General features: G+C 45.0%; 1 protein-coding gene across 1 annotated transcript in view; it reads left to right on the top strand.

The window, feature by feature from the left end:
• Window positions 1-22,341, top strand: part of LOC118378267 (GDNF family receptor alpha-4-like) — a 444,258-nt gene that overhangs the window by 343,542 nt on the left and 78,375 nt on the right. The window contains exon 4 of the mRNA XM_052495924.1: window positions 7,495-7,719. Within this exon, the coding sequence (XP_052351884.1) occupies window positions 7,495-7,719 (225 nt within the window). The remainder of the gene's footprint in view (window positions 1-7,494; window positions 7,720-22,341) is intronic.

The following is a 22,341-nucleotide window of genomic DNA, read 5'->3' as shown; positions in this document are numbered from 1 at the left end:
GATATCATTCACGCCAGTAAGACCTTTAAACAGGATATCATTCACGCCAGTACGACCTTTAAACAGGATATCATTCACACCAGTAAAACCTTTAAACAGGTTATCATTCACACCAGTAAAACCTTTAAACAGGATATCATTCACGCCAGTAAGACCTTTAAACAGGTTATCATTCACGCCAGTAAAACCTTTAAACAGGATATCATTCACGCCAGTAAAACCTTTAAACAGGATATCATTCACGCCAGTAAAACCTTTAAACAGGATATCATTCACACCAGTAAAACCTTTAAACAGGACATACTGGACTCTACCCAGTAAAACACTCACACATACCTCTACCAGTGCCCTCTTCACACTCACAAATACTGGGCCCTCAGATCTTCAAAAGTTCCACAGCGACCCACACACTCACACATACTGGACTACCAAGGACCTACCAGGCGGTGTCAGAGGAACACACCCCAGTCACACAAACTGGACTCTAAACCCAGGACCACACTCACACATACTAGACAAGACTGATAAATAGCTCATCAAATCCCAGACTACCTCACATTGAGCTTACTGGACTCTACCCACACAGTCACACATACTGGACTCTACCCACACACTCACACATACTGGACTCTACCACATACAGTCACACACACTCACACATACTGGACTCTACCCACACACTCACACATACTGGACTCTACCCACACAGTCACACATACTGACTCTACCCACACACTCACACATACTGACTCTACCCACACACTCACACATACTGGACTCTACCCACACACTCACACATACTGGACTCTACCCACACAGTCACACATACTGGACTCTACCCACACAGTCACACATACTGGACTCTACCCACACACTCACACATACTGGACTCTACCCACACACTCACACATACTGGACTCTACCCACACAGTCACACATACTGGACTCTACCCACACAGTCACACATACTGGACTCTACCCACACACTCACACATACTGGACTCTACCCACACAGTCACACATACTGGACTCTACCCACACAGTCACACATACTGGACTCTACCCACACAGTCACACATACTGGACTCTACCCACACACTCACACATACTGGACTCTACCCACACACTCACACATACTGGACTCTACCCACACACTCACACATACTGGACTCTACCCACACACTCACACATACTGGACTCTACCCACACAGTCACACATACTGGACTCTACCCACACACTCACACATACTGGACTCTACCCACACACTCACACATACTGGACTCTACCCACACACTCACACATACTGGACTCTACCCCACACTCACACATACTGGACTCTACCCACACACTCACACATACTGGACTCTACCCACACAGTCACACATACTGACTCTACCCACACAGTCACACATACTGGACTCTACCCACACAGTCACACATACTGGACTCTACCCACACAGTCACACATACTAGACTCTACCCACACACTCACACATACTGGACTCTACCCACACACTCACACATACTGGACTCTACCCACACACTCAAACATACGGGACTCTACCCACACACTCACACATACTGGACTCTACCCACACACTCACACATACTGGACTCTACCCACACACTGATACACACTGGACTCTACCCACACATACTAGACTCTACCCACACACTCACACATACTGGACTCTACCCACACAGTCACACATACTGGACTCTACCCACACACTCACACATACTGGACTCTACCCACACAGTCACACATACTGGACTCTACCCACACAGTCACACATACTGGACTCTACCCACACACTCACACATACTGGACTCTACCCACACAGTCACACATACTGGACTCTACCCACACACTCACACATACGGGACTCTACCCACACACTCACACATACTGGACTCTACCCACACACTCAAACATACTGGACTCTACCCACACAGTCACACATACTGGACTCTACCCACACACTCACACATACTGGACTCTACCCACACAGTCACACATACTGGACTCTACCCACACACTCACACATACTGGACTCTACCCACACAGTCACACATACTGGACTCTACCCACACAGTCACACATACTGGACTCTACCCACACAGTCACACATACTGGACTCTACCCACACACTCACACATACTGGACTCTACCCACACACTCACACATACTGGACTCTACCCACACACTCACACATACTGGACTCTACCCACACACTCACACATACTGGACTCTACCCACAGTCACACATACTGGACTCTACCCACACAGTCACACATACTGGACTCTACCCACACACTCACACATACTGGACTCTACCCACACAGTCACACATACTGGACTCTACCCACACAGTCACACATACTGGACTCTACCCACACACTCACACATACTGGACTCTACCCACACAGACTCTCACACATACTGGACTCTACCCACACAGTCACACATACTGGACTCTACCCACACAGTCACACATACTGGACTCTACCCACACAGTCACACATACTGGACTCTACCCACACACTCACACATACTGGACTCTACCCACACACTCACACATACTGGACTCTACCCACACAGTCACACATACTGGACTCTACCCACACACTCACACATACTGGACTCTACCCACACACTCACACATACTGACTCTACCCACTCACACTGGACTCACACATACATGGACTCTACCCACACACTCACACATACTGACTCTACCCACACACTCACACATACTGGACTCTACCCACACACTCACACATACTGGACTCTACCCACACACTCACACATACTGGACTCTACCCACACACTCACACATACTGGACTCTACCCACACACTCAACATACTGGACTCTACCCACACACTCACACATACTGGACTCTACCCACACACTCACACATACTGGACTCTACCCACACAGTCACACATACTGGACTCTACCCACACAGTCACACATACTGGACTCTACCCACACACTCACACATACTGGACTCTACCCACACACTCACACATACTGGACTCTACCCACACACTCACACATACTGGACTCTACCCACACACTCACACATACGGGACTCTACCCACACACTCACACATACTGGACTCTACCCACACACTCACACATACTGGACTACCCACACATACATGGACTCTACCCACACAGTCACACATACTGGACTCTACCCACACACTCACACATACTGGACTCTACCCACACACTCACACATACTGGACTCTACCCACACAGTCACACATACTGGACTCTACCCACACACTCACACATACTGGACTCTACCCACACAGTCACACATACTGGACTCTACCCACACAGTCACACATACTGGACTCTACCCACACACTCACACATACTGGACTCTACCCACACAGTCACACATACTGGACTCTACCCACACACTCACACATACTGGACTCTACCCACACACTCACACATACTGGACTCTACCCACACACTCACACATACTGGACTGACACCCACACTACATACACCACTACACAAACACATGTACTCATGCACACACATGCATACACATGTACACACATGCATACACATGTACACACACACTGCATACACATGACACCCACACTACATACACATGCATACACATGTAGCACACACATGCATACACATGCACACACATGCATACACATGTACACACATGCATACACATGTACACACATGCACACACATGCACACACATGCATACACATGTACACACACATGCACACACATGCACACACATGCACACACATGTACACACATGCATACACATGCATACACATGCATACACATGCACACACATGTACACACATGCATACTTGATAATCTGACTGTACACGATATAATACATAGACAACAAGATGGCACCGGAGAAGAAGGCTGACATTTTACGTATCCTATCCAATTGTGTTTTTTGTTTGTTTCTTTGTAACTTTTTTTTTTTTTACTTACTTTGTAAATAATACTCTCTTATGAGTGAAAATAACTTCTGGACATCAGAACAGTGCTCACTCACCACGAATCCTTTTTGTCCTTTAATGAGTCCGATGAGCCTGACGTGAAGGACATACTGCTTTCCCGGGAACAGGCCCAGAACCCTGTCATGTGTGAAGAGAAGACGGAGAAAAGGGGTCCGGACGGCAGGCTGCCATCGGAGACGATCCAATAAACCCCACTGCCTTCCATTCTACTATCAAACGTGCAATCTTTGGAAATTAAAATCGATGACCTACGCTGAAGATTAAACTATCAAAGGGTCATTCAAAACTGCAATATCTTAATGCTTCATGGAGTCGCGGCTGAAAGACGACAATATCAACATACATCTGGCTGGTTATACGCTGTACCGGCAGGATAGAACAGTGGTGTCTGGTAAGACAAGGGGCGGCGGTCTATGTGTTTTCTAAACAACAGCTGGTGCACGATATCTAAGGAAGTCTCGAGGTTATGCTCGCATGAGGTAGAGTATCTCATGATAAGCTGTAGACCACACTGTCTACCAAAAGAGTTTTCATCTATATTTTTCGTAGCTGTCTATATACCACCACAGATCGATGCTGGCACTAAGACCACACTCAATGAGCTGTATAAAGGCCATAAGCAAACAGGAAAACGCTCATCCAGAGGTGGCCGGGACTTTAATGCAGGGAAAATTAAATCCGATTTACCTCATTTCAATCAGCTTGTTAAATGTGCAAACAGAGGGGGAAAAAAACTCTAGACCACCTTTACTCCACACACAGAGACACGTACAAAGCTCTCCTTCGCCCTCCATTTGGTAAATCTGACCATAATTCTTCTCCCTCCTGATTCCTGCTTACAGGCAAAAAGTAAAGCAGGAAGTACCAGTGACTCGGTCAAAATGGAAGTGGTCAGATGACTTTGATGCTACGCTACAGGACTGTTCTGCACAGACAGGAATATGTTCCAGGATTCATCCAATGACATTGAGGAGTACACCACCTCAGTCATCGGCTTCATCAATAAGTGCATCGACGACGACGTCCCCACTGTGACTGTACGTACATATACCAACCAGAAGTCATGGATTACAGGCAACATCCGCACCAAGCTAAAGGCTAGAGCTGCTGCTTTGAGGAGCGGGACACTAATCCGGACGCTTAGAAGAAATCCCTCTATGCCCTCAAACGAACCATCAAACAAGCAAAGCAGCAATACAGGACTAAGATTGAATCCTACTACACCGGCTCCGATACTCGTCGGATGTGGCAGGGCTTGCAAACCATTACAGACCACAAAGAGAAGCACAGCCGAGAGCTGCCCAGTGACATGAGCCTACCAGACGAGCTAAACTACTTCTGAAACATGCATGAGAGCACCAGCTGTTCCAGAAGACTGTGTGATCACGCTCTCCGCAGCCGATATGAGTAAGACCTTTAAACAGGTCAACATTCACAAGGCCGCAGGGCCAGATGGATTACCAGGACGTGTACTGCGCTGACAAACTGGCAAGTGTCTGTAATTCCAACATGTTTTAAGCAGACCACCATAGTTCCTGTGCCCAAGAACACTAAAGTAACCCCTGTATCTAGCCATGTTATTTCCTTGTGCTCCCTGTATCTAGCCATGTTATTACCTGGTACTTCCTGGCTGACTGACTGGCTGGCTGGCTGACTGGCTGACTGGCCTACTGGCCGACTGACTGACTGGCTGGCTGGCTGACTGGCCTACTGACCGGCTGGCCTACTGGCCGACTGACCGGCTGGCTGACTGGCTGACTGGCTGGCTGGCTGACCCAGGTCTCCGGAGTGAGAAACAGTCACTTAACCAACTGAGCCACGAATAGTCGGCAGAACCCAGAAGATGAGGCAGACACAGCAGTACTTGAGACGGTGTATTTAATGAAGTAAAAGTGAAGTTCTTCAGGAAAACATGTAACTCCACAACCTCAAAAGGAATCCCACAAGAACAAAGGCAATCCTCCAAGACAAAAAAGGCAAATCCACAAGGTGGAAGGCAAAGCACAAAAAGCCTCAAAAGACACTCAAAAAACAAACAAACAAGAACAAAAACAGAATTCCACAAGAGAGTCCACCGGGATCAACAAGAGTTCTCAGAGTACTAGGGCTGGGTGCTAACATACAAACACAGAGCAAAGAACAGAGGAAAACAAAGGGTTTAAATACAATCAGGGGAAACGAGGCACAGGTGCAAATAATAATGGGGATCAAGGGAAAACAAAAGGTCAAAAGGCACAATGGGGGCATCTAGTGACCAAAAACCGGAACAACCCTGGTCAAATCCTGACACATATGAGATGAGTAATACATAGACTAAGATACAGTAGAATAGTATAGAATACAGTATATACATATGAGATGAGTAATGCCAGATGTGTAAACATTATTAAAGTGACATTATTAAAAGTGACTAGTGTTCCATTCCTTAAAGTGGCCAGTGATTCCTAGTCTGTCTATAGGCTGCAGCCCCAAACATTTATTACATCCAATTATTACTTTATTAAAGTGGCTGGAGTTGAGTCAGTATGTTTGCAGCAGCCACTCAATGTTAGTGACGGCTGTTTAACAGTCTGATGGCCTTGAGACAGAAGCTGTTTTTCAGTCTCTCGGTCCCAGCTTTGATGCCCCTGTACTGATCTCGCCTTCTGGGTGATAGCGGGGTGAACAGGCAGTGGCTCCGGGTGGTTGATATCCTTGATGATCTTTTGTTATTAGTTATTCACTGTGTATTTATTCCACCTGTTATTATCTATATTTGTACATTATATTTTGTAACTTTAACTCCGTAAGGGTTAATCTACGCCTGTTGTTTTTACGAATCAGGAAACATATTACATTGATTTGATTGATTTGACCAAATCAATCTTCCTCAATATTTACTGAATCATGCTCTATTGCAGATGATTCTATTTTACTTTAAAAAACTTTAGAATTTGACTTAGAATTATGAATCCTTTTCATTTAATTTTTAGACGCTTGTCGATACAGACTGCAATTATTTTTATTAATCATTGTTTGAAATCTCAAATTACAAAGACGATTTTTTTAAAAATGGCACGTCTTCGTTCCAACTGGTACCCTTAGAAGCCATAGGGTTCTGCTTGGAAGTAGTGCACTACATTTGGTAGCCATTTCGTACCCTTAGAAGCCATAGGGTTCTGCTCGGAAGTAGTGCACTACATTTGGTAGCCATTTGGTACCCTTAGAAGCCACAGGGTTCTGCTCGGAAGTAGTGCACTACATTTGGTAGCCATTTGGTACCCTTAGAAGCCATAGGGTTCTGCTCGGAAGTAGTGCACTACATTTGGTAGCCATTTGGTACCCTTAGAAGCCATAGGGTTCTGCTCGGAAGTAGTGCACTACATTTGGTAGCCATTTGGTACCCTTAGAAGCCATAGGGTTCTGCTTGGAAGTAGTGCACTACATTTGGTACCCTAAAACTGCCCTTCCTTGTTTTTTGTCTTCAAACAGGTGCAGTTGGCATAGCGACGGTGAACCGTTGTCTGGACGCGGCGAAGGCGTGTAACGTGGACGAGACGTGTCAGAAGCTCCGTACGGAATACGTCTCGGCCTGCATCCAGCCGTCGGCCCACTCAGGCCCCTGTAACAGAGCCAGGTGTAACAAGGCTCTCAGGAAGTTCTTCGACCGGGTCCCTCCTGACTACACCCACCAGCTGCTGTTCTGCCCCTGCACAGGTAGGAGAGGGGGGTGGCAGGTGTATGTGTGTGTGTGTGTATATATATATATATATATACACTATATAAACAAAAGTATGTGGACACCCCTTCAAATTAGTGGATTCGGCTATTTCAGCCACACCCTTTGCCGACAGGTGTATAAAATCGAGCACACAGCCATGCAGTCTCCATAGACAAATATTGGCAGTAGAATGGCCCTTACTGAAGAGCTCAGTGACTTTCACCGTCTGTCCTCGGTCACAACAACACTCACCACTGAGTTCCAAACTGTCTCTGGAAGCAACGCCAGCACAATAACTGTTCGTCTGGAGCTTCATGAAATGGGTTTACATGGCCAAGTAGCCGAACACAAGCCTAACATCACTATGCTGAACGCCAAATGTCGGCTGGAGTGGTGTAAAACTCGCCGCCATCTGGAACAGTGTTGAATCATCTGGCACCCCTGAGGGACAAATCTGGGTTTGGTGGATACCAGGAGAACGCTACCTGCCCCAATGCATATTGCCAACTGTAAAGTCTGGTGGAGGAGGTATAATGGTCTGGGGATGTTTTTCATGGTTCGGCCCCTTAGTTCCAGTGAAGGGAAATCATAACATAACACTACAGCATAAAATGACATTCTAGAATAATCTTTGCTTCCAACATTGTGGCAACAGTTTGGGGAAGGCCCTTTCCTGTTTCAGCATGACAATGCCCCAGTGCACAAAGCGAGGTCCATACAGAAATGGTTTGTTGCGATCAGTGTGGAAAAACTTGACTGGCCTGCACAGAGCCCTGACCTCAACCCCATCAAACACCTTTGGGATGGAACGCAGACTGGAAGCCAGGCTAATGGCGGAGATGGCTGCCATTTTATGGAAAATTGTGCTACTGTGTGTGTTTTATTGTGTAATTTGTAACTTATTTATGTTACTGCCACCATCTGTTTATGAACAAGAAAGAGCTTTTGAATATCAGAACAGCGATTCCTCACCTCAAATTGGACAAATATGTTTTTCTTTAATAACGAGTCGGACGTACTTCGGACACCCGACAAGGCCCAAATCCCTGTCATTTGCATGAAGAAGAGACAGAGATATCGGGGATGTAGGTCGGGGGGAGCCTTGTAAGGATCCGACAGCGAGTGGGTGAACTGCCTCTATCATCAGTCCTATTAGCCAACGTACAATCATTGGATAACAAAATAGACGAGCTACGATCACAAATATCCTACCAACGGGATATTAAAAACTGTAATGTCTTATGTTTCACCAAATTGTGGCTGAATGACGACATGGATAACATCGACATAGATAGAACAGCACACTAAGACGAGGGCGTCTATTTATATTTGTAAACAACAGCTGTCTCAAGGTTTTGCTCACACAGAGACGCGTACAAAGCTCTCCTCGCCCTCCATTTGGCAAATCTGACCATTATTCTATCCTCATGATTCCTGCTTACAAGCAAAACTAAAGCAGGAAGCACCAGTGTCAATTAAGAAGTGGTCAGATGACGCCGATGCTAAGCTACAGGACTGTTTCAGGTAATCAGATGCTAAGCTACAGGACTGTTTCAGGTAATCAGATACTAAGCTACAGGACTGTTTCAGGTAATCAGATGCTAAGCTACAGGTAATCAGATGCTAAGCTACAGGACTGTTTCAGGTAATCAGATGCTAAGCTACAGGACTGTTTCAGGTAATCAGATGCTAAGCTACAGGACTGTTTCAGGTAATCAGATGCTAAGCTACAGGACTGTTTCAGGTAATCAGATGCTAAGCTACAGGACTGTTTCAGGTAATCAGATGCTACGCTACAGGACTGTTTCAGGTAATCAGATGCTAAGCTACAGGACTGTTTCAGGTAATCAGATGCTAAGCTACAGGTAATCAGATGCTAAGCTACAGGACTGTTTCAGGTAATCAGATGCTAAGCTACAGGACTGTTTCAGGTAATCAGATGCTACGCTACAGGTAATCAGATGCTAAGCTACAGGACTGTTTCAGGTAATCAGATGCTAAGCTACAGGACTGTTTCAGGTAATCAGATGCTAAGCTACAGGACTGTTTCAGGTAATCAGATGCTAAGCTACAGGACTGTTTCAGGTAATCAGATGCTACGCTACAGGTAATCAGATGCTAAGCTACAGGTAATCAGATGCTAAGCTACAGGTAATCAGATGCTACGCTACAGGACTGTTTCAGGTAATCAGATGCTAAGCTACAGGTAATCAGATGCTAAGCTACAGGACTGTTTCAGGTAATCAGATGCTAAGCTACAGGACTGTTTCAGGTAATCAGATGCTAAGCTACAGGACTGTTTCAGGTAATCAGATGCTAAGCTACAGGACTGTTTCAGGTAATCAGATGCTACGCTACAGGTAATCAGATGCTAAGCTACAGGTAATCAGATGCTAAGCTACAGGACTGTTTCAGGTAATCAGATGCTACGCTACAGGTAATCAGATGCTAAGCTACAGGTAATCAGATGCTACGCTACAGGTAATCAGATGCTAAGCTACAGGACTGTTTCAGGTAATCAGATGCTAAGCTACAGGACTGTTTCAGGTAATCAGATGCTAAGCTACAGGTAATCAGATGCTACGCTACAGGACTGTTTCAGGTAATCAGATGCTAAGCTACAGGACTGTTTCAGGTAATCAGATGCTAAGCTACAGGACTGTTTCAGGTAATCAGATGCTAAGCTACAGGACTGTTTCAGGTAATCAGATGCTAAGCTACAGGACTGTTTCAGGTAATCAGATGCTACGCTACAGGTAATCAGATGCTAAGCTACAGGACTGTTTCAGGTAATCAGATGCTACGCTACAGGTAATCAGATGCTAAGCTACAGGACTGTTTCAGGTAATCAGATGCTACGCTACTGGTAATCAGATGCTAAGCTACAGGTAATCAGATGCTACGCTACAGGTAATCAGATGCTAAGCTACAGGACTGTTTCAGGTAATCAGATGCTAAGCTACAGGACTGTTTCAGGTAATCAGATGCTAAGCTACAGGTAATCAGATGCTACGCTACAGGACTGTTTCAGGTAATCAGATGCTAAGCTACAGGTAATCAGATGCTAAGCTACAGGACTGTTTCAGGTAATCAGATGCTAAGCTACAGGACTGTTTCAGGTAATCAGATGCTAAGCTACAGGACTGTTTCAGGTAATCAGATGCTAAGCTACAGGACTGTTTCAGGTAATCAGATGCTACGCTACAGGTAATCAGATGCTAAGCTACAGGACTGTTTCAGGTAATCAGATGCTAAGCTACAGGACTGTTTCAGGTAATCAGATGCTAAGCTACAGGTAATCAGATGCTAAGCTACAGGTAATCAGATGCTAAGCTACAGGTAATCAGATGCTAAGCTACAGGTAATCAGATGCTAAGCTACAGGACTGTTTCAGGTAATCAGATGCTAAGCTACAGGTAATCAGATGCTACGCTACAGGTAATCAGATGCTAAGCTACAGGACTGTTTCAGGTAATCAGATGCTAAGCTACAGGTCTGTTTCAGGTAATCAGATGCTAAGCTACAGGTAATCAGATGCTACGCTACAGGACTGTTTCAGGTAATCAGATGCTATGCTACAGGACTGTTTCAGGTAATCAGATGCTAAGCTACAGGTAATCAGATGCTACGCTACAGGTAATCAGATGCTAAGCTACAGGACTGTTTCAGGTAATCAGATGCTAAGCTACAGGACTGTTTCAGGTAATCAGATGCTAAGCTACAGGTAATAGCGAAGGTTGGGACGGCGCGATACCATCCGAGTAGGGGCAGTGTGGGAGGTGTTAGATGAGAGCGAGAGGGAAAAGGATACAAGGTAGTGGTCGGAGACTTGGAGGGGAGTTGCAATGAGGTTAGTGGAAGAACAGCATCTAGTAAAGATGAGGTCGAGCGTATTGCCTGCCTTGTGAGTAGGGGGGGAAGGTGAGAGGGTGAGGTCAAAAGAGGAGAGGAGTGGAAAGAAGGAGGCAGAGAGGAATGAGTCAAAGGTAGACGTGGGGAGGTTAAAGTCGCCCAGCACTGTGAGAGGTGAGCCGCCCTCAGGAAAGGAGCTTATCAAGGTATCAAGCTCATTGATGAACTCTCCGAGGGAACCTGGAGGGCGATAAATGATAAGGATGTTAAGCTTGAAAGGGCTGGTAACTGTGACAGCATGGAATTCAAAGGAGGCGATAGACAGATGGGTGAGGGGAGAAAGAGAGAATGACCACTTGGGAGAGATGAGGATCCCGGTGCCACCACCCCGCTGACCAGAAGCTCTCGGGTGTGCGAGAACACGTGGGCGGACGAAGAGAGAGCAGTAGGAGTAGCAGTGTTGTCTGTGGTGATCCATGTTTCCGTCAGTGCCAAGAAGTCGAGGGACTGGAGGGAGGCATAGGCTGAGATGAACTCTGCCTTGTTGGCCGCAGATCGGCAGTTCCAGAGGCTACCGGAGACCTGGAACTCCACGTGGGTCGTGCGCGCTGGGACCACCAGATTAGGTGGCCGCGGCCACGCGGTGTGGAGCGTTTGTATGGTCTGTGCAGAGAGGAGCGAACAGGGATAGACAGACACATAGTTGACAGGCTACAGAAGAGGCTACGCTAATGCAAAGGAGATTGAATGACAAGTGGACTACACGTCTCGAATGTTCAGAAAGTTAAGCTTACGTAGCAAGAATCTTATTGACTAAAATGATTAAAATGATACAGTACTGCTGAAGTAGGCTAGCTGGCAGTAGCTGCGTTGTTGACACTACACTAATCAAGTCGTTCCGTTGAGTGTAATAGTTTCTGCAGTGCTGCTATTCGGGGGCTAGCTGGCTAGCTAGCAGTGTTGTTTACGTTACGTTGCGTTAAAAGAACGACAATAGCTGGCTAGCTAACCTAGAAAATCGCTCTAGACTACACAATTATCTTTGATACAAAGACGGCTATGTAGCTAGCTATGTAGCTAGCTACGATCAAACAAATCAAACCGTTGTACTGTAATGAAATGAAATGAAAATGTGATAGTACCTGTGAGTGCGACCGGGTCGTTGAGTTCAATTCAGTAGACGTTGGCTAGCTGTTAGCTGTTAGCTGTTGGCTAGCTAGCAGAGTCTCCTACGTTAATTACGACAAATAGCTGGCTAGCTAACCTCGGTAAATTAAGATAATCACTCCAGGACTACATACTCTAAACTACACAATTATCTTGGATACAAAGACAGCTATGTAGCTAGCTAACACTAAACTAATCAAGTCGTTCAGTTGAGTGTAATAGTACTACAGTGCTGCTAATCTGTGGGCGTTTGCTAGCATTTGCTAGCTGGCTAGCTGCTGGGCGAATAGCAGTGAAGGGACGATAATTATGCAATTATCTCTGGTACAAGGACGGCTATGTAGCTAGCTAAGAAGAAATTGCTAAGATTAGACAAATCAACCGTTGTACTATAGTGAAATGTAATGAAAAAGTTATACTACCTGCGGAGCGAAGTGCGATGCGACCGCTCGCTCCAACCCGGAAGTTGCAGATGCTAAGCTACAGGACTGTTTCAGGTAATCAGATGCTACGCTACAGGTAATCAGATGCAACGCTACAGGTAATCAGATGCTAAGCTACAGGACTGTTTCAGGTAATCAGATGCTAAGCTACAGGACTGTTTCAGGTAATCAGATGCTAAGCTACAGGACTGTTTCAGGTAATCAGATGCTAAGCTACAGGACTGTTTCAGGTAATCAGATGCTAAGCTACAGGACTGTTTCAGGTAATCAGATGCTAAGCTACAGGACTGTTTCAGGTAATCATATGCTACGCTACAGGTAATCAGATGCTACGCTACAGGTAATCAGATGCTAAGCTACAGGACTGTTTCAGGTAATCAGATGCTAAGCTACAGGACTGTTTCAGGTAATCAGATGCTACGCTACAGGTAATCAGATAATATATGCCATTTAGCGGACGCTTTTATCCAAAGCGACTTACAGTCATGTGTGCATACATTCTACGTATGGGTGGTCCCGGAATTGAACCCACTACCCTGGCGTTACAAGCGCCATGCTCTACCAACTGAGCTACAGAAGGACCAGATGCTAAGCTACAGGACTGTTTCAGGTAATCAGATGCTAAGCTACAGGACTGTTTCAGGTAATCAGATGCTAAGCTACAGGACTGTTTCAGGTAATCAGATGCTAAGCTACAGGTAATCAGATGCTACGCTACAGGACTGTTTCAGGTAATCAGATGCTAAGCTACAGGTAATCAGATGCTAAGCTACAGGACTGTTTCAGGTAGTCAGATGCTAAGCTACAGGACTGTTTCAGGTAATCAGATGCTAAGCTACAGGACTGTTTCAGGTAATCAGATGCTACGCTACAGGTAATCAGATGCTACGCTACAGGTAATCAGATGCTAAGCTACAGGACTGTTTCAGGTAATCAGATGCTACGCTACAGGTAATCAGATGCTAAGCTACAGGACTGTTTCAGGTAATCAGATGCTAAGCTACAGGACTGTTTCAGGTAATCAGATGCTAAGCTACAGGACTGTTTCAGGTAATCAGATGCTAAGCTACAGGTAATCAGATGCTACGCTACAGGACTGTTTCAGGTAATCAGATGCTAAGCTACAGGTAATCAGATGCTAAGCTACAGGACTGTTTCAGGTAGTCAGATGCTAAGCTACAGGACTGTTTCAGGTAATCAGATGCTAAGCTACAGGACTGTTTCAGGTAATCAGATGCTACGCTACAGGTAATCAGATGCTACGCTACAGGTAATCAGATGCTAAGCTACAGGACTGTTTCAGGTAATCAGATGCTACGCTACAGGTAATCAGATGCTAAGCTACAGGACTGTTTCAGGTAATCAGATGCTAAGCTACAGGACTGTTTCAGGTAATCAGATGCTAAGCTACAGGACTGTTTCAGGTAATCAGATGCTAAGCTACAGGTAATCAGATGCTACGCTACAGGACTGTTTCAGGTAATCAGATGCTAAGCTACAGGTAATCAGATGCTAAGCTACAGGACTGTTTCAGGTAATCAGATGCTAAGCTACAGGACTGTTTCAGGTAATCAGATGCTAAGCTACAGGACTGTTTCAGGTAATCAGATGCTAAGCTACAGGACTGTTTCAGGTAATCAGATGCTAAGCTACAGGACTGTTTCAGGTAATCAGATGCTACGCTACAGGTAATCAGATGCTAAGCTACAGGACTGTTTCAGGTAATCAGATGCTAAGCTACAGGACTGTTTCAGGTAATCAGATGCTACGCTACAGGTAATCAGATGCTAAGCTACAGGACTGTTTCAGGTAATCAGATGCTAAGCTACAGGACTGTTTCAGGTAATCAGATGCTAAGCTACAGGTAATCAGATGCTACGCTACAGGACTGTTTCAGGTAATCAGATGCTAAGCTACAGGACTGTTTCAGGTAATCAGATGCTAAGCTACAGGACTTTTTCAGGTAATCAGATGCTAAGCTACAGGTAATCAGATGCTAAGCTACAGGTAATCAGATGCTAAGCTACAGGAAATCAGATGCTAAGCTACAGGACTGTTTCAGGCAATCAGATGCTAAGCTACAGGTAATCAGATGCTAAGATACAGGTAATCAGATGCTAAGCTACAGGTAATCAGATGCTTTACAGGTAATCAGATGCTAAGCTACAGGACTGTTTCAGGTAATCAGATGCTAAGCTACAGGTAATCAGATGCTACGCTACAGGTAATCAGATGCTAAGCTACAGGACTGTTTCAGGTAATAAGATGCTAAGCTACAGGACTGTTTCAGGTAATCAGATGCTAAGCTACAGGTATTCAGATGCTACGCTACAGGACTGTTTCAGGTAATCAGATGCTAAGCTACAGGTAATCAGATGCTACGCTACAGGACTGTTTCAGGTAATCAGATGCTAAGCTACAGGACTGTTTCAGGTAATCAGATGCTAAGCTACAGGTAATCAGATGCTACGCTACAGGTAGTCAGATGCTTACAGGACTGTTTCAGGTAATCAGATGCTAAGCTACAGGACTGTTTCAGGTAATCAGATGCTAAGCTACAGGTAATCAGATGCTAAGCTACAGGACTGTTTCAGGTAATCAGATGCTAAGCTACAGGACAGGTAATCAGATGCTAAGCTACAGGACTGTTTCAGGTAATCAGATGCTAAGCTACAGGACTGTTTCAGGTAATCAGATGCTAAGCTACAGGACTGTTTCAGGTAATCAGATGCTAAGCTACAGGACTGTTTCAGGTAATCAGATGCTAAGCTACAGGTAATCAGATGCTAAGCTACAGGTAATCAGATGCTAGCTACAGGTAATCAGATGCTAAGCTACAGGTAATCAGATGCTACGCTACAGGTAATCAGATGCTAAGCTACAGGACTGTTTCAGGTAATCAGATGCTAAGCTACAGGACTGTTTCAGGTAATCAGATGCTAAGCTACAGGTAATCAGATGCTACGCTACAGGACTGTTTCAGGTAATCAGATGCTAAGCTACAGGTAATCAGATGCTAAGCTACAGGACTGTTTCAGGTAATCAGATGCTAAGCTACAGGACTGTTTCAGGTAATCAGATGCTAAGCTACAGGACTGTTTCAGGTAATCAGATGCTAAGCTACAGGACTGTTTCAGGTAATCAGATGCTACGCTACAGGTAATCAGATGCTAAGCTACAGGACTGTTTCAGGTAATCAGATGCTAAGCTACAGGACTGTTTCAGGTAATCAGATGCTAAGCTACAGGTAATCAGATGCTAAGCTACAGGTAATCAGATGCTAAGCTACAGGTAATCAGATGCTAAGCTACAGGTAATCAGATGCTAAGCTACAGGACTGTTTCAGGTAATCAGATGCTAAGCTACAGGTAATCAGATGCTACGCTACAGGTAATCAGATGCTAAGCTACAGGACTGTTTCAGGTAATCAGATGCTAAGCTACAGGTCTGTTTCAGGTAATCAGATGCTAAGCTACAGGTAATCAGATGCTACGCTACAGGACTGTTTCAGGTAATCAGATGCTATGCTACAGGACTGTTTCAGGTAATCAGATGCTAAGCTACAGGTAATCAGATGCTACGCTACAGGTAATCAGATGCTAAGCTACAGGACTGTTTCAGGTAATCAGATGCTAAGCTACAGGACTGTTTCAGGTAATCAGATGCTAAGCTACAGGTAATAGCGAAGGTTGGGACGGCGCGATACCATCCGAGTAGGGGCAGTGTGGGAGGTGTTAGATGAGAGCGAGAGGGAAAAGGATACAAGGTAGTGGTCGGAGACTTGGAGGGGAGTTGCAATGAGGTTAGTGGAAGAACAGCATCTAGTAAAGATGAGGTCGAGCGTATTGCCTGCCTTGTGAGTAGGGGGAAGGTGAGAGGGTGAGGTCAAAAGAGGAGAGGATGGAAAGAAGGAGGCAGAGAGGAATGAGTCAAAGGTAGCGTGGGGAGGTTAAAGTCGCCCAGCACTGTGAGAGGTGAGCCGCCCTCAGGAAAGGAGCTTATCAAGGTATCAAGCTCATTGATGAACTCTCCGAGGAACCTGGAGGGCGATAAATGATAAGGATGTTAAGCTTGAAAGGGCTGGTAACTGTGACAGCATGGAATTCAAAGGAGGCGATAGACAGATGGGTGAGGGGAGAAAGAGAGAATGACCACTTGGGAGAGATGAGGATCCCGGTGCCACCACCCCGCTGACCAGAAGCTCTCGGGGTGTGCGAGAACACGTGGGCGGACGAAGAGAGAGCAGTAGGAGTAGCAGTGTTGTCTGTGGTGATCCATGTTTCCGTCAGTGCCAAGAAGTCGAGGGACTGGAGGGAGGCATAGGCTGAGATGAACTCTGCCTTGTTGGCCGCAGATCGGCAGTTCCAGAGGCTACCGGAGACCTGGAACTCCACGTGGGTCGTGCGCGCTGGGACCACCAGATTAGGTGGCCGCGGCCACGCGGTGTGGAGCGTTTGTATGGTCTGTGCAGAGAGGAGCGAACAGGGATAGACAGACACATAGTTGACAGGCTACAGAAGAGGCTACGCTAATGCAAAGGAGATTGGAATGACAAGTGGACTACACGTCTCGAATGTTCAGAAAGTTAAGCTTACGTAGCAAGAATCTTATTGACTAAAATGATTAAAATGATACAGTACTGCTGAAGTAGGCTAGCTGGCAGTAGCTGCGTTGTTGACACTACACTAATCAAGTCGTTCCGTTGAGTGTAATAGTTTCTGCAGTGCTGCTATTCGGGGGGCCAGCTGGCTAGCTAGCAGTGTTGTTTACGTTACGTTGCGTTAAAAGAACGACAATAGCTGGCTAGCTAACCTAGAAAATCGCTCTAGACTACACAATTATCTTTGATACAAAGACGGCTATGTAGCTAGCTATGTAGCTAGCTACGATCAAACAAATCAAACCGTTGTACTGTAATGAAATGAAATGAAAATGTGATAGTACCTGTGAGTGCGACCGGTCGTTGAGTTCAATTCAGTAGACGTTGGCTAGCTGTTAGCTGTTAGCTGTTGGCTAGCTAGCAGAGTCTCCTACGTTAATTACGACAAATAGCTGGCTAGCTAACCTCGGTAAATTAAGATAATCACTCCAGGACTACATACTCTAAACTACACAATTATCTTGGATACAAAGACAGCTATGTAGCTAGCTAACACTAAACTAATCAAGTCGTTCAGTTGAGTGTAATAGTACTACAGTGCTGCTAATCTGTGGGCGTTTGCTAGCATTTGCTAGCTGGCTAGCTGCTGGGCGAATAGCAGTGAAGGCTACGTTAGGGCGACGAAATACGATAATTATGCAATTATCTCTGGTACAAGGACGGCTATGTAGCTAGCTAAGAAGAAATTGCTAAGATTAGACAAATCAACCGTTGTACTATAATGAAATGTAATGAAAAAGTTATACTACCTGCGGAGCGAAGTGCGATGCGACCGCTCGCTCCAACCCGGAAGTTGCAGATGCTAAGCTACAGGACTGTTTCAGGTAATCAGATGCTACGCTACAGGTAATCAGATGCAACGCTACAGGTAATCAGATGCTAAGCTACAGGACTGTTTCAGGTAATCAGATGCTAAGCTACAGGACTGTTTCAGGTAATCAGATGCTAAGCTACAGGACTGTTTCAGGTAATCAGATGCTAAGCTACAGGACTGTTTCAGGTAATCAGATGCTAAGCTACAGGACTGTTTCAGGTAATCAGATGCTAAGCTACAGGACTGTTTCAGGTAATCATATGCTACGCTACAGGTAATCAGATGCTACGCTACAGGTAATCAGATGCTAAGCTACAGGACTGTTTCAGGTAATCAGATGCTAAGCTACAGGACTGTTTCAGGTAATCAGATGCTACGCTACAGGTAATCAGATAATATATGATTTAGCGGACGCTTATCCAAAGCGACTTACAGTCAGTGACGTATGGGTGGTCCCGGGAATTGAACCCACAGGTAATCAGATGCTATGCTAAGCTACAGGACTGTCAGGTAATCAGATGCTAAGCTACAGGAGTTTCAGGTAATCAGATGCTAAGCTACAGGACTGTTTCAGGTAATCAGATGCTAAGCTACAGGTAATCAGATGCTACGCTACAGGACTGTTTCAGGTAATCAGATGCTAAGCTACAGGTAATCAGATGCTAAGCTACAGGACTGTTTCAGGTAGTCAGATGCTAAGCTACAGGACTGTTTCAGGTAATCAGATGCTAAGCTACAGGACTGTTTCAGGTAATCAGATGCTACGCTACAGGTAATCAGATGCTACGCTACAGGTAATCAGATGCTAAGCTACAGGACTGTTTCAGGTAATCAGATGCTACGCTACAGGTAATCAGATGCTAAGCTACAGGACTGTTTCAGGTAATCAGATGCTAAGCTACAGGACTGTTTCAGGTAATCAGATGCTAAGCTACAGGACTGTTTCAGGTAATCAGATGCTAAGCTACAGGTAATCAGATGCTACGCTACAGGACTGTTTCAGGTAATCAGATGCTAAGCTACAGGTAATCAGATGCTAAGCTACAGGACTGTTTCAGGTAGTCAGATGCTAAGCTACAGGACTGTTTCAGGTAATCAGATGCTAAGCTACAGGACTGTTTCAGGTAATCAGATGCTACGCTACAGGTAATCAGATGCTACGCTACAGGTAATCAGATGCTAAGCTACAGGACTGTTTCAGGTAATCAGATGCTACGCTACAGGTAATCAGATGCTAAGCTACAGGACTGTTTCAGGTAATCAGATGCTAAGCTACAGGACTGTTTCAGGTAATCAGATGCTAAGCTACAGGACTGTTTCAGGTAATCAGATGCTAAGCTACAGGTAATCAGATGCTACGCTACAGGACTGTTTCAGGTAATCAGATGCTAAGCTACAGGTAATCAGATGCTAAGCTACAGGACTGTTTCAGGTAATCAGATGCTAAGCTACAGGACTGTTTCAGGTAATCAGATGCTAAGCTACAGGACTGTTTCAGGTAATCAGATGCTAAGCTACAGGACTGTTTCAGGTAATCAGATGCTAAGCTACAGGACTGTTTCAGGTAATCAGATGCTACGCTACAGGTAATCAGATGCTAAGCTACAGGACTGTTTCAGGTAATCAGATGCTAAGCTACAGGACTGTTTCAGGTAATCAGATGCTACGCTACAGGTAATCAGATGCTAAGCTACAGGACTGTTTCAGGTAATCAGATGCTAAGCTACAGGACTGTTTCAGGTAATCAGATGCTAAGCTACAGGTAATCAGATGCTACGCTACAGGACTGTTTCAGGTAATCAGATGCTAAGCTACAGGACTGTTTCAGGTAATCAGATGCTAAGCTACAGGACTTTTTCAGGTAATCAGATGCTAAGCTACAGGTAATCAGATGCTAAGCTACAGGTAATCAGATGCTAAGCTACAGGAAATCAGATGCTAAGCTACAGGACTGTTTCAGGCAATCAGATGCTAAGCTACAGGTAATCAGATGCTAAGATACAGGTAATCAGATGCTAAGCTACAGGTAATCAGATGCTAAGCTACAGGTAATCAGATGCTAAGCTACAGGACTGTTTCAGGTAATCAGATGCTAAGCTACAGGTAATCAGATGCTACGCTACAGGTAATCAGATGCGAAGCTACAGGACTGTTTCAGGTAATAAGATGCTAAGCTACAGGACTGTTTCAGGTAATCAGATGCTAAGCTACAGGTAATCAGATGCTACGCTACAGGACTGTTTCAGGTAATCAGATGCTAAGCTACAGGTAATCAGATGCTACGCTACAGGACTGTTTCAGGTAATCAGATGCTAAGCTACAGGACTGTTTCAGGTAATCAGATGCTAAGCTACAGGTAATCAGATGCTACGCTACAGGTAGTCAGATGCTAAGCTACAGGACTGTTTCAGGTAATCAGATGCTAAGCTACAGGACTGTTTCAGGTAATCAGATGCTAAGCTACAGGTAATCAGATGCTAAGCTACAGGACTGTTTCAGGTAATCAGATGCTAAGCTACAGGTAATCAGATGCTAAGCTACAGGACTGTTTCAGGTAATCAGATGCTAAGCTACAGGACTGTTTCAGGTAATCAGATGCTAAGCTACAGGACTGTTTCAGGTAATCAGATGCTAAGCTACAGGACTGTTTCAGGTAATCAGATGCTAAGCTACAGGTAATCAGATGCTAAGCTACAGGTAATCAGATGCTAAGCTACAGGTAATCAGATGCTACGCTACAGGTAATCAGATGCTAAGCTACAGGACTGTTTCAGGTAATCAGATGCTAAGCTACAGGTAATCAGATGCTAAGCTACAGGACTGTTTCAGGTAATCAGATGCTAAGCTACAGGTAATCAGATGCTAAGCTACAGGACTGTTTCAGGTAATCAGATGCTAAGCTACAGGACTGTTTCAGGTAATCAGATGCTAAGCTACAGGACTGTTTCAGGTAATCAGATGCTAAGCTACAGGACTGTTTCAGGTAATCAGATGCTAAGCTACAGGACTGTTTCAGGTAATCAGATTCTAAGCTACAGGTAATCAGATGCTAAGCTACAGGACTGTTTCAGGTAATCAGATGCTAAGCTACAGGACTGTTTCAGGTAATCAGATGCTAAGCTACAGGACTGTTTCAGGTAATCAGATGCTAAGCTACATGACTGTTTCAGGTAATCAGATGCTAAGCTACAGGTAATCAGATGCTAAGCTACAGGTAATCAGATGCTAAGCTACAGGTAATCAGATGCTAAGCTACAGGACTGTTTCAGGTAATCAGATGCTAAGCTACAGGTAATCAGATGCTAAGCTACAGGTAATCAGATGCTAAGCTACAGGTAATCAGATGCTAAGCTACAGGTAATCAGATGCTAAGCTACAGGACTGTTTCAGGTAATCAGATGCTAAGCTACAGGTAATCAGATGCTACGCTACAGGTAATCAGATGCTAAGCTACAGGACTGTTTCAGGTAATCAGATGCTAAGCTACAGGACTGTTTCAGGTAATCAGATGCTAAGCGACAGGTAATCAGATGCTACGCTACAGGACTGTTTCAGGTAATCAGATGCTAAGCTACAGGTAATCAGATGCTACGCTACAGGACTGTTTCAGGTAATCAGATGCTATACTACAGGACTGTTTCAGGTAATCAGATGCTAAGCTACAGGACTGTTTCAGGTAATC

The sequence above is a fragment of the Oncorhynchus keta genome, chromosome 35, assembly GCF_023373465.1.
Source record: "Oncorhynchus keta strain PuntledgeMale-10-30-2019 chromosome 35, Oket_V2, whole genome shotgun sequence".
Taxonomy (NCBI): Eukaryota; Metazoa; Chordata; class Actinopteri; order Salmoniformes; family Salmonidae; genus Oncorhynchus; species Oncorhynchus keta.
Note: the sequence above shows the minus strand (reverse complement) of the source record. Positions and strands in the feature narration are given on the sequence as shown.